The 17,500-nt window shown below is 40.3% G+C and overlaps 2 protein-coding genes across 4 annotated transcripts in view; one reads left to right on the forward strand and one right to left on the reverse strand.

Annotated features, from left to right (window-relative positions):
* The window catches only part of ophn1 (oligophrenin 1), a 41,844-nt gene that overhangs the window by 23,930 nt on the left and 414 nt on the right, over window positions 1–17,500 (forward strand). Inside the window, exons 19-25 of one of the 2 annotated variants that reach the window (XR_006032053.1) lie at window positions 164–287; window positions 3,086–3,451; window positions 3,972–4,113; window positions 5,800–5,850; window positions 6,576–6,603; window positions 7,126–7,626; window positions 16,659–16,665. Coding sequence is in view for 1 of the 2 variants with exons in the window: in XM_042093572.1 (XP_041949506.1) it covers window positions 164–287; window positions 3,086–3,451; window positions 3,972–4,113; window positions 5,800–5,850; window positions 6,576–6,603; window positions 7,126–7,137 (723 nt within the window). In the remaining variant the exon portion in view is untranslated. Of the gene's footprint in view, window positions 1–163; window positions 288–3,085; window positions 3,452–3,971; window positions 4,114–5,799; window positions 5,851–6,575; window positions 6,604–7,125; window positions 8,252–16,658; window positions 16,666–17,500 lie in introns of those variants that run through there. The other variant, XM_042093572.1, reaches the window with a different exon arrangement.
* Window positions 12,677–17,500, reverse strand: part of ar (androgen receptor) — a 26,915-nt gene continuing 22,091 nt past the window's right edge. The window contains exons 6-8 of one of the 2 annotated variants that reach the window (XM_042093569.1): window positions 16,375–16,505; window positions 15,501–15,652; window positions 12,677–13,512 (exon numbers count right to left, since the gene is read on the reverse strand). In XM_042093569.1, coding sequence (XP_041949503.1) covers window positions 13,312–13,512; window positions 15,501–15,652; window positions 16,375–16,505 — 484 coding nt within the window. In that variant the 3' untranslated portion in view covers window positions 12,677–13,311. The remainder of the gene's footprint in view (window positions 13,513–15,500; window positions 15,653–16,374; window positions 16,506–17,500) is intronic. The other variant, XM_042093570.1, reaches the window with a different exon arrangement.

Here is a 17,500-nt window from a genome sequence, read left to right on the forward strand (position 1 = left end):
TTTTAAAGTCAATTTTATTTCAATAGCACAGTTTTTATGACGACATTGTACTAATGTAGATTGTATTGTGATGATAGTATTAGAACGCTAGTGTTATGTGTAGCCCTCACATGATGGATTTCCCCTCCGAGGCCTCACCCTGACCTCTGTGTTGTGTCCGCAGATCTTCAGCGGGCCTCCAGAAAGCTTGCCTCCCCCGGTACCTCCCCCGAGAGCCGCGCCCAGGACGCGCCAGCCCATCACCATCTCCAAGCGGCCGCTGCGCTCCTATCCCGCGTTGCAAGAGAGTAATTATGTGGCCAAATAAGAGTCTCAGTCATCTCCCTCCCCTAGTCGTCATCTTCATCATCCTCATGAGCGCTCTCTTCAACATCCCTTGTTTTTAAGTTCCAATACCACCTCCCACTCTCCATCCCATCTCCTATCATTCCATTCCATTATTACATTAGGCTTCTGTTATTATTAAAAAAAACATTCCTTTTTTTTTTTTTATTCCTTTTTACTATTATCCATATAGAGTATATTGATTTCTATACGTATATGCGCTTCAAATATATCTGTGCACTTATATAAAGCCTGCATGCTCAAACAGAGTCACATACTTTTTACTTCCTCAGTTGAAGGTGTCCTTGAACCTGTGTTGAGAGGAGGAGGCTCTGGCTATTGTTATCTGTCTGTGTGTAGTGGACTGAGTCCAGTCACATTAGAGGTGGGAGATGGTGTGGGGTCCTCTTGTCTTTCTACTTTGCTTCACTGGTATGGGTCTGCTACTTTTGGCATAGTATGGCAGCCTTGCAGTAATTGGTGTATACCTGCATGCATGTGCCCACACACACACACACACACACACACACACACACACACACACACACACACTCTCGTAGGAACAAACTTAATTGGAAACTGGTATGGATAGATGATATACATGCAAGTTACCATACTCTAATATATAATATGTAGTATCAAGTGAACTGTAGAGTAGCTCTAGAGCTGTAGAACTAAATGCTGTAGACCTGTGTGTGTCTGTGTGTATGTGTACATGTAATTTATCATGACAGATGTCAAACTGGCAGTTATTCTACCCATCTTAGTTTTCCCACTTTATTTGTCACTGAAAATTTAATAACAGGCTGTCTAGGGCACGGAAACTAAGTACCACCTAAGTAAAACTAAGTACCACCTGCCTGCTGGAGTCTAGGTCTGTGTGTGTGTGTACCTGTGTTTTTTAAACAAGCCATCTGCATAAATGCTTAATATGTGCTGTCATCCCCAGTTCTTATGAACAGTTTGGTTTGTTTATTCCCTTTTCACCTAACATTTTAATGCATCCTTAAATTTATTAATACCCTCTTCACTCTTTAATGACTTTGCTTTTGGCTGTCATTAAATGCATGCTTCTTTTTAGTCATTAATGTGTAGTGTTCTCTTTGTGCTCTCCTGTAGTTTTCCACTCAAAAGTACCCTCCTCATAGTGGGAGATGCTTGTAAATCCATCTCTCTCTCTCTCTCACACACACACACACTCTCTCTCTCTCTCTCTCTCTCTCTCTCTCTCTCTCTCTCTCTCTCTCTCTCTCTCACACACACACACACACACACACACACACACACACACACACACACACACACACACACACACACACACACACAAGCTTGAAGAAGAACTCTGCTAGACATAACAACGTAAGGCAGACTGTGCATGAAGTTTGAGATGATAACCTTTCATTGGGGACCCTCAAGTTGACTGGAACTCTGGAAGTAAAGTTCTGAAAAGAGGTCGCTGTGAATTGCACTCACGGACAACAGTCTCACAAGTTCTTGTAAACTTGTGCAACCCACTGTAGAAGATAATTTAACAGCACTGCAACCCTATGGCTGTCCTTCTCACACTTGATGTGTGCCCAGCCTTACATCTCCATGGTTTAGGCTCGCACTGCCACAGGCAAAAGCATGACAAAGCGTTCAAGGCCAACATGCCATGTGAAGCAAGGACCCTACAGTGTCACACGGCTGCGTCTGTGTGGTTAGACTAAACGCCTGTAACTGCTCCCACATACACGTGCAGACACACACATTACAGGGGTTCCAAACAAAAGCACAAGTAAATATAAATAGCTATATCATAAATTATGTGTTAATGTTGCATCTATTCACATTGGGATATTTCTCTGGTGTCATTTGAAGTGCACTTCCGAAAAGGTAGCCTTTGTGTGAATACTAAAATATTTAGTCTTGGAAAAGCCCCCATGCTAAAGTTGACTAAAAAGGAATAAAAAAATCATCTTTTGGAAATTGATCTTAATGCCTTAATTTAAAAAATGGGGAAAATCCAACTTTTAAGGACACCAATTTTTTTTGTGAATGAATAATGTATTGTAAATAAGGAAATGTTTTTCATTAAAATACAGGGTGTATAAGTATACACCCCCCTATGTTAAATTCCCATTAAAGGCCAGTTATTTCATGGATCCAGGATACTCCTGGTAAAATCCTGATAAAGTTCCCTTGGCCTTTGGAATTAAAATAGCCCCACATCATCACATACCCTTCACCATACCTAGATATTGGTATGGTTTTATTTCAGTTAGCCTAATAGCTGGTTTGATTTTCATTGAGAGATGATCTTATGGAAAGTACCCATGCCAATTAAGGCACTAAGATCAATTTCCAGAAGATGATTTTTTATTCCTCTTTTTAGTCAACTTAAGCATGGGGGTGAAGGTGTTCGCTATTTCCACTTTGTCACCTTCCTTTCTTTCATTCTTTGCTCTTGATTCCTTGTTTTTTTTATGTTGGCTTCTGTGTGTCTTACTTTTGCTGACTTTCTTTCATCCTGAACTTTTCCCCCCTGGCCTGCACATAATGTATTTGACACCCGTTAGCTTAATTTTATACTGCTCCTTTGTCTGCCTTTTTCTCTGTCTCTCTATATATGTCTTTCTTTCTCATTCTCGCTCTCTCACTTTCTCTCTGTTACACTCACTTACTCTCTTTCTCTCTGTCGTTCTCTCTAACTTTCTTTCTCTCTTTCTGTCTGTCTGTCTCTCTCTCATATATTCTGCCTTGTTCTCTTGTTGTCACGCAGTGCGGGAGCTGAACGGCAGTGCCCACAACGGTGTGGACTCCGAGGGGGACCCGCACCCCACTAGCCCCGTCCCGCCTCAGAGGCCCAAGATGGGCCCTCCGTCCTGCTCTCCTCCCTCTGTACCTTCCTCTTTCCTTGCGTCCTCTGGCGCCCGTTTGCCACTCCCGCCCAAACCCACCCCCACCCCCCGGCAAGATCGGCATTCCGACAGCGATGTCGCCAAGATTGTTGCCAGGCTACAAGATGGAGGGTCACGGCCTGACGCCGGGACGGCGTCCAACGGGGAGGCAGGGGTGACGGTCGGCCGGGCGCAGTCCTTCCAGGGCAAGAAGCCTCCGCCACGTGGGGTCCTGGCCAACAGAGAAGGTGTTTACTCCTCTGCCCTCCACAGTGCAGAGAAACAGAACAACGACAGGCACTAATATCAAAAGTCATCATTACTCTAATCTGTTGTACAGATTGTACAGATTATAGAACTGTACAAAACTGCTCTATCCTAAAGCGTCTGCATTCATCTCTTGGGCAGCATTCACGTATACAGTAACACACTTTACTTCCTACACAGCCACCATGAAAACCCTGATTCTCTACCGTGCAAGTTACATACTTACTTCCACAGACTGCCTTTATCTCTTCATTCAGACAATAACTACATTAAAACAATATTAAACTCAGCATTAAAGGAGCATTAAAGGCAGATTTAATACTCATAATAACTTTAGTCTAATCTATCGCTCTCACATGCTCACTATGTGTGGTCACGTGTTTGGTGTGATACTGTGCCGTGTGTGGCTTCTCTGCTTCCTGAGATATATCTGGTTATCTCATGGCTCATCTGTGTGTTTGTGTGTTCTGTCTCTCTCTCTTTCTTTCTCTCGTAAAACAGGAGAAGGTGAGGGCCTCATGAAAGGACGGTCGTTTTCCGAGAAGCACTCCATCTGCAGGCCCCCGACCAGACCCCCCGATCCACCCAATCGCACACCCACCAAACCCCTGCCCTCTCCCACCAGCGAAGACTCCGCATCTTAGTGAGTACTCCCTACGCACAGAGAGAGAGAGAGAGAGAGAGAGAGAGAGAAATACACGTACATGATCCTGTATTTTTGTAAGGACCAGTGTCCCAGTCAGCTCCAAATAAAGACAACATAGTTCAATTATTTTACCTTAAAGTAACTGCTTCAAACTCGTTCTGATCCTACACTGACTAGTACGGAGAAGGAAGTCTCTGACATTGCCAAAGCATGACCAAAACGCTTGATCTTGCACTATGTAATGTTGTTGATTGGATAGGATAATGACCCTTTTAGTCGTTTTTTGACTAACAGGGTACCGTCCTAGCTCTAAATGTTGTTGAATATTGATGCCAAGGAGCATAGATATCAATTCCGCCATTGTGTTCCTTTAAACTCTTAATCAAAAAGTCGCTGTTACATCTTAGCCTGGGTCAGCCTACCCCTAATCAAACATCCCTAGTTTCACCCCTGATATCACTGACCTGACACTCACCTTTCCTAGTGGATGCGATGCCTCCTCTGCCTCTTTGTTCCAACTATCTTGTAAGCATCCTGAGTGGTGACATTTATTCTCTTTGGATATGATCACCATGAAATCCTCTCTGTGTGAAAATGGAGCAGCATTTTATGGATCGAACAGATGCAAGGCATCACTGTCTTGGTAGGCCCACACTTAAGAGAGCTGAGAGCTGACTTCCCATTCTGATTGCTATCTTGTAAATAGATGCTTTGAGAGTAAAGAATGGTTCCTGGAACTTTACTGGATTCTGCAATCAGCAACACAAATGTTAAACATGTTCAGAAAACGAACAAAGTGACGTGCATGCTAGTGATTTATTGGAGGTAGAACAAATGATCATTTACTGCATCTTAAGAGATATACTACACTACATTAGATTTTATAGCTAACTAGCTAACAGTCATCAAACTGCCATTGCAAACCCTAACTAGGCTATAGCTAGCCCAGACAATGAAAAGACAGATGCCTTAATTGTAAAAAAAAGGTCCATGGACTTTCATCCCTGCTGAAAAAAAACAGTCTGACCAGCTTCAGGTGGTTTGCTGGTTGTCCAGCTTGTTGACCAGCTTGTTTGACTACCCTATGATGGTTGACCAGCTAGACCAGCAAAACTATTGCAAAAACATACCTTCAGCTGGTTTACTCAGTTTACCGTACCACCTCAAGCTGGTCATTTTAGCTAGTGTTGCTGGCCTTACATTGCTGGTTTAACTGGCCATGCTAGCTCATCTTGGTCATTCTAGCAAACCAGCATGACCATCTTACACCAACAATGTAAAGCTTGACAGACATCTTTTTTTCAGCAGGGATGTTCAAAAAAATTGGTTTGCACAACTGCCCAGTACCACGCATAGAAGGGGTGGATTCCTTTTGCTGTGAGGTTAGAAAGAAATGCTAACACTTATGCTATATCGTTCAGCTCTGTTGTTTATTAAGGGTAGTTATTAGCTAGGAAGCCTTGAAACTCTCTGTTTTAGAGACCCTTAGTGGCTGCAGGATGAATGTGTTTCATACTGTATGAACCTCACTGATTGCCTTCCGCTGGTGGTTTCACTGCCAGCAAACCCAAGTGTGCCCAATGAAAGACAAACAGTGAAAGAGTTACACATCTGGAGTCATGGATCTTTTGTCATGCACAGCTCTTAAAGGTAACTGCCATGGTAACTGTCTTTGTATTGCAGTGTTGCCTCCAAGACAAAGTTTTTTGAGAATGCATCGCGACAGATGGGAGGGTAAGTGTGTGTGTGTGTTTGTGTTTGTGAGAAAGAGAGAGAGAGAGAAACAGAAAATCTTGACATTATGTGCATGATAGGATAGGGAGGGACTTTCAGTACTGACATGTTAGAACAGCCCTTTGCTTCTGAAACCATTCGTGGGTTGAGTGCCCACAAGGTGCCCGATAGCCCACTGAATCAGAATCAGTTTGTGCTTTAATCCAAAAGAAGAAATAAACCTCAAACATGAATACATTTAGCTAAATCAGTATATAAACCAATGTAAGGAAATTATGGTAAAACCTCATTTTGAGACAAACCAATTAATGTAATGAAAGTTTTACAATTAAAGCCATCATGGGTGCATAGTAAGTAAATATACTTGAATACTGTACTTACGTATGTTTGTTGAGCATATGTACTTTACTTGAGTATTAATATTTTTGTAGACTTGTGAACTCGGCAGTGGGTATGATGGTGACGGCTGATAGCAATGAAGATCCTTTATGCTGAAGGAATTAATTGAAAAAATTCAAAATCGCATAGCTAGATCAATGTCATTAAACATTAAAATACACTACTGATAATTTTCCCTTAAGAATAGTCAGTCACCTTTTTCTCTGGAGGACATGTGTTTATGTGTATGAATAGAGATGTGTGGGAAATGCATGCTTAGTAAGCTTGTATCATACATATTAAGTTTGAATCATATGGTGATGTGTACCTGGCTTTCTCTTTGGCAGGCCAGCTGCCACGTCCCCAGCATCTGAGGTAAGAGGGAAATACAATTTCTGGACCTAATACAAATACAAAATACAAATACAATTTCTGGACCAAAAATGTAAAGACTTTTGGCTAATAATGTAACGAGTTACTACGCTATTGGCTGGTTAAGAGATAACACAGAGGTTGCATAAAAATCAAGAGTTGATACAGGAAATGAATGTTGAATATCTGGGATGCTCTTTAAAGAGTTAGGTGGTCATAGCCTGTGCCATGTTGTGCCATCCTCCATAAATAATCTTGCCACGTCTCCTCCACATACTCCTACAGAGGTGTCCTATCCATTCCATTCAAAATGGACACAATTCTGATGTTATTAATAACGTAATATACTGTAATTGTTAGGTTATATATTATATTATGTTATAGGCCAATTATACATTATTGGCTGCTACACTCAGTCACACTCTTAACTCAGATAGTGAAGGGACACACTACAAAATATCAGCATGGCTAACCTGTCTCAGATATAACAGCACATGTTCATGGATATCCCTTCTTTTTTTACAGAATTCCAAATAAGACGACTAACTCCTTCTAAATCCACCTGCTTCTGAAGAAGAATAAGCTCCCTCCTGACGCACACACCACTGCTTTTCCAGCACCTTTGTCGTTCTCTTGTGCCTGTGTCGTGTTTATTGGAACGGGAGCACCGCATGACTGCTCTCCAACAGCGCATAAAGGGAAATAGAAACAGTTCACTGTGGCCCGCACACTAGTAATAGCTATCTAAAGAGAGAGACTCGCCTTCCCGGCCTTACCTTTCAGTGAGCAGAGAGTGTCATGTAACGTTGTCAGTACTGTAAATGCGATGGAGTTGTTGCCATCTTATGCTGCATTTAACAATGAGAGAAATGGGAGAAAGAGGAGGAAAGAGAGTGTGGTGTGACATTCACTTAGTATTCTCTCTGAATCACATCTTAAAGAGGAAACAGACTATAGAATGAGTTGATTTAAATTTTGACCTACACACCTGTGTACCTGTGTTTGTGTGTGTGTGCGTATGTGTGTGTGTGAGAGAGAGAGAACAAGTGTGTGTGGTCAGACTAACATTTTGGTTTGTTTTCATATTGACATTTGCTTTGCACTTCAGACAAGTGTTCTCCTTCGGGATTGTGTGTAAATTCATCTGACCCAATGACCTTGGTCAGAGTGATCTAACCTGTGTAGAACTTTCTTGCATAAGCTCTCACAAATGTACTTATTGAATGTCTCATTTGTGAATTTTAAATGTGAAGACACGACAGAGGTGATAGAAGGACCAAGAGGTGGGATTCTTGATCATCAGGCATTTTGGGAATACTTTATTTATTTGTCTTTTATGGTGAAAAAAAGAATTCCCTCTTGTTGGTCTCACAGCTTCGTTTTTCTCCTTTAGTTTAATTTACGGAAACATTCCTTTTTCCTCCACAACCGTTTTCCTGGTTGTGTGTCTGAATCTAGGTCACTTTTGTCTGCTTGTTGTTTACAGAAATAGTAAAAAAAAGCATTTCTTTTGTTGTGAACTAAACTGGCTCTTCTCACCACTACAATGCAACACTCATGTTACATGTACGTACGATTGTCTTGAATGTACTGCAAGAAAATCAGAAGAAAAAAAACAACATTTTTATACCAAATAAAATGGTTCAAGTTGTTTTTTTTGTGGAATTATGGGATTTCATTTGAGTAATAAACCAGTTCTGTTTTTTTTTTTTTTTAATGAAGCTTAAGCAGGCTGTGCTTGTAACTCTGCGCTGAAGTGACATATAAGCTATTATGTAACCTTCATTTAGTAATATATTAACAAGCAAAATAGGCAAGCTATGACAAAATGAGGAGTTGGTCAGTGGTCTTCCGCTGTGACCACCAACCCACTCTAATAATGCCATCCTGTACTCATCATCCACTATTAATTCCATGCAAAGTACCTTCCTGTAAGCCTTGTAGCTCAAAGGCAGTTAGGCTTCCCTGTTGTCCCACAGAGTGTTGCTAGTGCAGGCTCATCCACGGTTAGCCAATCATTTCCTATGACGCGGCATGACCCTCTGACCCTCATGAGCCCACCTTATTAGCTGACATCTTTCCTCGACATCCTCAAGCACCATAATTTTGCCCCACCATTCACTAGCTCATATCCTCAGGGAATCCTCTTTTCCCTGCTGCAGATAACACTGCAGCACATTGACCCAAATACCCCACGACTGTGAAGGGTCATCAGCGTTGGCACTAATCTGGTGTTGTAATCAGAAGGTGGCGGTTATCCTGAGGATTTGTGCGATAAACAGAACACATGATGAAATGTCATATTAATGTATCAGCGAGATGATGATTCAATTACCTGTTGTTGGCTGTGCCAGTCACCCGCTGAGAGTATTTTGAGTTGGCAGCAGTCAGGCTGTGGGCCTGCCAGCTTGGCAAAGAAAATGGGAGAAAATCCTCTATCTTAAAACCCACTCATTGTGTGAGCTAAAGTACATCCCTATCTCTCTAGGGCAGGTTAGAGTAGCCATGCACCTGCTTGACCGCCCCTACCGCCCTACCTGACACGCACACCGTAACATCTCTCTGTGCTTGCTTCACCATATCATTGTCAGTATGAACTTAGTGACACATTACAAAACCATACCATTTTTTTTATTATTTAAATGCAAACAACAACAATAAAGACATTAAAAATCTTGATTTAAGACAAGTCTACACAGCAAACATGGATCACCTCAACTGCTGGTACAGTGGTACAAATGAACAGATTAAGGGACCTGGCAGTTTTATGCAACTTAACTACATCTATGTGGAATCAATACATACATACACAGAGAGACTATAAACATATAAAGGTTGGATAAGAAATGTCATTTGTATAGCAAGAATTTCCTTCCATGTAGTTTCAATGGACAAAACATGTTAGAACTGCAAACACAGGAGAACACAAAAACACACAAAAACATCAATTATACAAAGTGTGGAAGTCACATTGTAAAAATGCAATACTAATCAGTTTCATATATCATTTAAGTAACAACAGAAAATGTTAAACTCTTAATCGTTAGTCATTGTTTTGTTGTTGTTGTTGTTGCTTTTTATGACAAAACCAAATAAAATTAATCTGTACAAATGGCAAACCCACATCAGTTTTTACAAAATCTCACCAAGCCTTACTGATAACTACTTTCAGGTTCAAATGTTCCAAATTGTATGGAATTACAGTGCATTCTTTTTGTTGTCGTTATATATATTTGAATATGAACCATTTCTAGTTTTTATGTATACAATAAATCCATGTAGATATATACTGCCTATAGAGAATAAATACCAATCTACAATCTGACATTTACTAGAGCATGTTTTGTCCGCAATTATATTTACTAGAGCATTTTTTGTCTGCAATTATATGTTCTTCAAAAAACTGAAAATCACCTGATCCTACTGCCTCCCATGACTGAACATTTATCAGAGAGGCACTGAGGCATTTTATGAGAACATTTTTGACATAAAATTATCTTATTGCTTGTAGCTAGAAAATATCCTAACTTTTTTTGTTACTTTAACCGTGGCTTAAAGTGTACAATGTATCGTGTCTTGTTAGCTTGCTATAGACATTTAGGTTGACCTTCTCTTTCTGGTGCTATGTGCATGTTTGTCCACTTTGGTTATAAACCTACTGCAAAATGACTGTCTGCTTACAATTATACAGAACTAAAGCTTGAAGCACAGTTCAGGGTTCCCACTAGAGAAATGTAAAATTCCATTACTTTTCCCTGACAAAACTAAAACTGAATTTCCATAACCTACAATGAAGGGTACAATATACTGACCAAAGATTTCAGAATAGTTGTGTAGCTTTCAATAATCTTTTACTTTTTTTAGAGTGGGAGATGAATAAATGGACATTGAATAAACAAAGTTGGACTAACCACAACTGCTCAAGCAAGCAGTAAAGCTAATAATTATATGATATTCCATGACTTTGCCCCCAAAATTATAAAATTCCCTGACTTTCCATGTCTAGAATAGACTTTCCAAAATTCCATGATATTCCAGAAATTCCATGACCGGTGGGAACCCTGACAGTTACAGTTACAGGCAACTTACAAATTACTGCGCAAACTTTTTGTTCGATTTCTCAGACAAGTGTCAGTGTGTTGTGCCGAAGACTAACTAGTCACTTGACAATGTATATACAACATCTTTTCACATTTTTCAAGCTGCACGTGTTGATTTTAACAATCATATTTTTTGCTAAATTATAAATGTTTGTTAAATAGTACAGAGTGCACTTGTGAATTATAGTGTATGTGCAATCTTTACAAAAAAAAATAAACAAACCACATTTCACATAACTAAGTGACTACATTTCAATTCTGGCCACAACTATGATTTTGAGTGTTTAGTTTGGCCTCATTGAATTGCTGATTAAAGAAAGGATGGCATTAAACAGTACATAACAGTGCATGTCTACAAATGTATAGGCATGTATGTGTGTTTGGTCTATCAACCCATATTTTAGAAGCCTTCTTCCACCATAAATGGTATTCATCTGAGGCGGTGAGTTCCTCTTAAGTAATGATTACTGGGATTTAAGGTGATCCCTGTGACTTGAAGCAGTAGCATCATGACAGGTAGAGAATGCCTGTAGTGTGTATACACAACTGGGTGCCACTGTATACTGTTAGGAGTATTCATAGCCACCACAAACTCCCAGCCCTGCGTTTCACTTCTCTCCTCTGTGTAAGTTGTCATCTCTCGTCACCCTCTCTCTCTCTCACACACACACACACACACACACACGCACACACACACACAAACCCATTCTATACCTATAGCTCTGCCGATCTTGCCCTACCAAGAACCCTCCTGTGTGATGCACACTTCAAAGGACTAAAGTAGCTTTCTGCACATCGAGGACTGTTAATAATGTGAATGACAGGGAGAGCAACTCAGAGTCAAAAAGACTGGAGATTGATGCACTAATTGGAACATTACAGTAAAAGAGGAGATAACAGGCTGACTTAAAAGAAGATTTCAATCTAACGGAATACAATTAATTATCAATTAGTACTTAAATGTATGATTAACAGCATCATTTTTAGTTGCCAGTATATTCTTTATACAAAACTTACTATATCCAGTCTGTTGAGATTTTCAATAGTATCAGGTTATTTAAAAAGAAATGTGTGTCTATCGTGCAATAGTTATTGCTAGTGCAAAGATGACCAAAACCAATCTGATAATACAGTATGTGAACAAAAATAAACGGTGATGATGAAGGACAGCAAGAAGAAAAAAGCTACTACTACAGCTACTACTTAAAAATGTCATGAAAAGTATTTACATTAGCGTTTAAAAAAAAAGGTGGTAGAAACACACACACAAATAATAACACCACACATAATCATTATTAACACCAAATGAAACACAATATAGTGCATATAATGAACCACCCACTGGTTTAAACATGTTTAAAAGGTGTATACAAATGCATAATTTAACATCCCTCCATAATAAGACATGAAACAATTACTTGTTTTTGTTTCTCGTTTGTTTTAGTGAGATTGAAAATTCCTCATATGTGACATATAAATCTGTTTAAGACAGATAAAAGCTCACCAAAAGTCATCATGCAGTTACAGGTAAAAATTTGTTGTACCATGATTGAGAGTGTGTTGGAAGTGGTAAAACATACTTTACATCAGTCAGTATCTACAAAATGACATGCATGTAAAAGTGAGTGAGAAGTATCCTGGACTTATAGTATAGTGTAAAATATCTCCCCACAGCTCTGTGGGGATTTCTTAAATTGCCATAGGTGTGTAGATTTGAACAAAATCTAGTTTGGTTCTTATTGGGGCTTTTACTGCCTGAAATATCCGATTTTGTGTACCACGCTCGGAGTTTAGTGCTGGGCTGGTGGGTGCCTATTTTCAACCTTTCTCACGGCACATCAACGGTTAGACCGAGAATTCTTGTCACAAATCAAAATTCCATGGGAGCTCCAAGCGGATTTGTACACGCAGCCTTACAACACTGTTTACAGCTCTTCGAGTCACGGTAAAATGTATTGTATTTGGTACATAGCTAATTTAGATACACTTATGGTGTGGGTGCTTGCGTTTCTTTAGGAATCCGCTGTCTTGGTTTGTATAGAAATGAATATTACATACACGTAAGAGGACGGAAATACGGGACGGTTGGTAATAGGTGACGTTCCTATACTGTTGATTACTGTTAAAGACAAAATTTGTCACATTCATTACACATCTGTATTGAACCTCGTCCTTTACCTAAACGGTTCATTAAGAATATGTGTAGTTTTACACCCCTACTAAAACTCCATCAGATAAACACACACACACATTAATGTCCTGCTGATGGTTTCATTTCCCTTTAAAACTAACTGTTCTGTCCTGACCTATCTTGTCTTGTAAGAAAATGTCCTCCATCATTTTTAAGGAGACCATCTACTGCAATGATCAAATTGGGCTTGGGTATTTTGTTGGGTAGTTTTTTTCTTCTCTCCAAAGATATTCAATTCCCAGAAAAAGGGGCTATAGCGGACAATGAAGATGAGAAAGTCTGAATAGAAAGAAAGGGAGCAAAGAAAACTGAGCCTGTGTGGCTGTGTGTGTGTGTGTGTGTGTGTGTGTGTGTGTATATGTCTGTGTGTGTGAGAGTATCTGTCACTGGGCTCCTATGCCTCTCTCTGGGCAGCAGAACTCAACGGGAGTCTGAAAAGCACATGCTGACCTCACACGCCTGTGGCTTGTGGAAGAGAATCGGCTTGGCCAGGCCGGCCAGGATCTTTGGCACCTGCACTGACACGATCTCGGCCATCATCTCAGGAAAGTTGACCTTGGTGTTCAGAGACTGTGCCCTGACAAATAGGTCAAAGGTGAACTGGTGAAGCTTCCTGACAATCTGCAAGAGCGACAGAAAGAGAAACAGAAACAGAAAGCAAAGAGTATATCTTAAGTATGACGTCTATATTATTAGTGACTGTGAGATGGTATTTATATGGCTTTGCATGGTTTGTAATGTGGATATCGGTAACTCACTAAATACTAGGTCACTTGTAAAACTGCATTACTGTCATACATAAGTAATATTGGCACAATCAGCTAGGCACACGTTTACTTTCATGTAATTTGAGCAATATTTACTCAGGAGGCACATCCAAACACGCTGTGTCACATCAGAACACAGTGTTGCACAATGCAACATTGTTTGCCCAATGCTTGGGCATTTACAGCCATGTTCACTGTCGACCTGTTTATCTTTGCTGGCCAATTTCCATTAGCACACTCCAACCAAGTTGACCTGTGCTCCTATCAAGTCCTGTACTTTCAAGGGTTCTGGGATTGCTTACATTGCCCAGGCAATTATTCTTTTCATTTACAAGTCATTTACAGGCAAGCTAGATTACATTCAAAGTAACGGCAGGTCACAGAGAGGTCATAGCGTAGAGCATAAACAAAAAGGATCCATTAAAGGAGAAATCCAGCGAGTTTTCACATAGATCTCCGTTCCTTAAAGAAAAATTCCAGTTTTTAGCACTTTAAGGCCCTTTTCTGGTTTGTTTTGGATGAACTAGAGTGGTGGACACCGAAATTTTGACAATTGGTCCGGTCCTGTCAAGGGTTGTTTTAGGACATGTTTGAGTAGCCTACTACAGTATGCCCATTGCCAGCCACCCTGAGAAGTCAAAGGCGATTCAAAAAGAGTCAGAAAAGTCGAGACAGGACCAATCGTCAAACTTTCAGTGTCCACCATTCTAGTTCATCCAAAACAAACCAGAAAAGGGCCTTAAAGTGCTAAAAACAGGAATTTTCCTTTAAGGTCACTGTGTACTGCCTGTACGGGAAAAAAGAAAACAATCGGTTTTACCTAGCTTGAGTGGCTACAGCCAGCAACTAACGCAGCCAGGCAGCTACAGCGCTACACTCTGGGGGCATGTACTGTACATGGACCGACAGTACTCGGTGACCTAGAGAAACAGAGATCTGAGAAAACTCGCCAGATTTCTCCTTTAAAGGTGCTCTAAGCGATGCCATTTGTTTTTTATGCTAAAACATTTTATGTCACTTACTGCAAACATCACCTAACCAACCGCTAGCTGTCTGTGTCCTGAATACACTGTAAAAAAAATGCGATCTCTGTGGACAGCCCAGGCTCCAAAAAACGCAACAAAAACAATCTGGGCAAACCTAGCCCATAAAAACATAACAAACTGTTCCAGCAAATCACAGTAAAGATGCGCGTTTAGGAGAGTTTCAATTGCACGGGAGCAGCACGGGAGGGAGGGGAAGGAAGTAGCGAGCTAGCTCTCTGTTTTGTTTGAACGTCAACAGAAGTGACGTTACCCAGCATCTCTTAGAGCACCTTTAAGAGCCATAGCATACGTAAGTACAACATAAGTGCAGCATAAGTGCAACATAAGTGCAACATAAGTGCCACTTAAGTGTATTTGAAGACTTATTTGAAGTAGGCTAATCTTTATGTTAATCAACTTGTACATCCACCTTACCATCTAAATAATCCAATAGATTTCAAAAGAGAACAACATTTGGATGAGGCTATCATAATCTAATTAATTGCTGATTGGGTGCTTTACTAATTGAAGCCATCCAGCCCGCTAGATAATGCATGTAACAATGCCGGAATATGGTCCTCACTTTAGATAATGGTGGTCACCATCTGTTTTAGTGCACCACTCACTTGACAGTCAGCCCTCAAGACATCTAAAAACAGTATATAAAATGCATAAGCATAATAGGAAGGAAATTCCCTTTTCCAAGCTGTTATGTACGGATAGTGACACACTACTAAGCACAGGTTAGATGAAAACTCAATGCAGTTTGGTTAGACAAAACAAAATGTATGTCAAGTATGTCAAAAAGGTGACATGCCGGTTGCAGGGAGTCCATAAGTTGGGCGAGCTGGCTGAAGCGTTGGGCACAGTTAGTTGTCCTGGTGTCACTTATCAAGCGATTCAGCTCATTGATGTAGGTCAAACGCAATTCGTCAAAATACCTCTGAGTCTTTAGACCCTCCGTTGGAACTGCAACCCAAAAGACAGGTGGATAGCGAGTGAGAACAAGAGACAGCACAAGAGTGACAGAGAAATTGTATCATTTCCACACATTACGGGAGCAGGCAGCAGTGGTTAAATTGCCGTATGAGACTTTTGGAAATGACTCCCCTGTTTAGGTGAGAGGAGCATATGTCTGAGCTCTCTTGTCTCTTGTGCAGTCTCAGCAGCAATTGTGCTGTTTGTTCCTGTACAAGGGCAAAATGCCATAGCTGATCTCTAAGAATCTATAGATATTTAGGTCTAACCAGACCAAATTATACAGGCTTGAGGATTATGTCATATGGAAGAGGCTATTAAAACGGGAGGTTAGATGGCCTTGGAATTGGATATTTTGCCTCAAAATAAAGCTGCACCAAGTAACTCATTAATATCTTAGTTGTCCACTAATAATGATAGTAAACAGAATATCTTTGTGATGTGGGCAGTACAAGACATTTGAGGAAATTATTTTGGATTTTGGAAATACTGATTTACATTTCTAAGCATTTTCTGACATTTAATGATGAACTATTAACAGATTAAACACTGAAGTCATTAGTCATTAGTTACAGTCCTTATGCCTGAATGCACATATTTTGGCTAGAGGAGAACTTCTGGGTTGATATACCAACATGGTTACACACAGGCTTCCCATTCATGACTTTATGTGTGTTCCAGTGTTATAGCTCAGGCTTGAGAGAGAGACTCACTGATGCTGAAGAGTATGAGGGCTTTCATGCAGAGGAACTCCTCCTCTGTCACCTGCAGGAGCACAAACTCCTGGGAGAAGTGCTTCATCTGCACACACTGCTCGTACATACTGGAGATGTGCATTCTCCGACTGCAACAGAGAGAGACAGAGGGATGGAGAGAGAGAGAGAGAGAGAGAGAGAGAGAGAGAGAGAGAGAGAGAGGAGGAGTGGTGATGGGAGGAAAGGATACAGAAGAATGAGGAATGGTATAAATAAAGTGAGGGTTACGTCAACAAGGTCAGGTGTGTGGTGCTTGTTTCTAGTAGCATGACAGGTAAATGTGAAACAGACATGTAAACTTTGCTAGCACAGCCAACTGTGCTAATGACTGTCCTCTTCACTGTATCAGAGTGGGCATAATATATGTCCCATTCACACAGTTAGCACATTGCTATTTTGTGCCAACAGCTGATTGTATTGTGGAGTCCTTTTTAGTACATACTGTAAATCAACTTGCTAAAGGATATCTGATGATACAAAAACAAGGAGACCTGCCATTACAGCTAACAAAGCTTTCCAAGGTCAAGATGCCAAGATACCAATCGATTCAACAGAGCAGTAAACCTTTTAAGCTTTTGGCAATCATTCTAAAAACCATATCTAGCTACTAAATACCACACCTGGCCGCATACAATATGTATGCTAATCATTGATGCTTATGAACCAAACCTTTTTCCACACCCACATCAGAATTATTTTTTTACAGGGGAAATTTGTTTACAAACACATTTTCAAATTTGTATGTTTGTGTGGATGTGTGTGATCTTATCTAGATGTGCTGTGCTTTAACTCTGCTTCTGAACAGATAGTTAGAGTTAATGAGGCAATTATGATCAATGAAACAGACAAAGCTAAATCCATTAGATGTGATTAATGAATACTTTGCCAGAGTTACTGACACAACTCAAACACTGCATACAACAGTGTGAATTTCCACTAGAAAATAACAAAATGAACCTTAACAAAAATGCACACCATAATACAAACCTTGAAGTCCTTTTCTTGAAATGAAATAACTATGACAGACAGAAAGGTGAGGTTTTAAGGAGAATATTGTGGTATACTCTTTTAGAAAGCCTTACTC

This window comes from Alosa sapidissima, chromosome 5, assembly GCF_018492685.1.
Source record: "Alosa sapidissima isolate fAloSap1 chromosome 5, fAloSap1.pri, whole genome shotgun sequence".
Classification (NCBI taxonomy): domain Eukaryota; kingdom Metazoa; phylum Chordata; class Actinopteri; order Clupeiformes; family Clupeidae; genus Alosa; species Alosa sapidissima.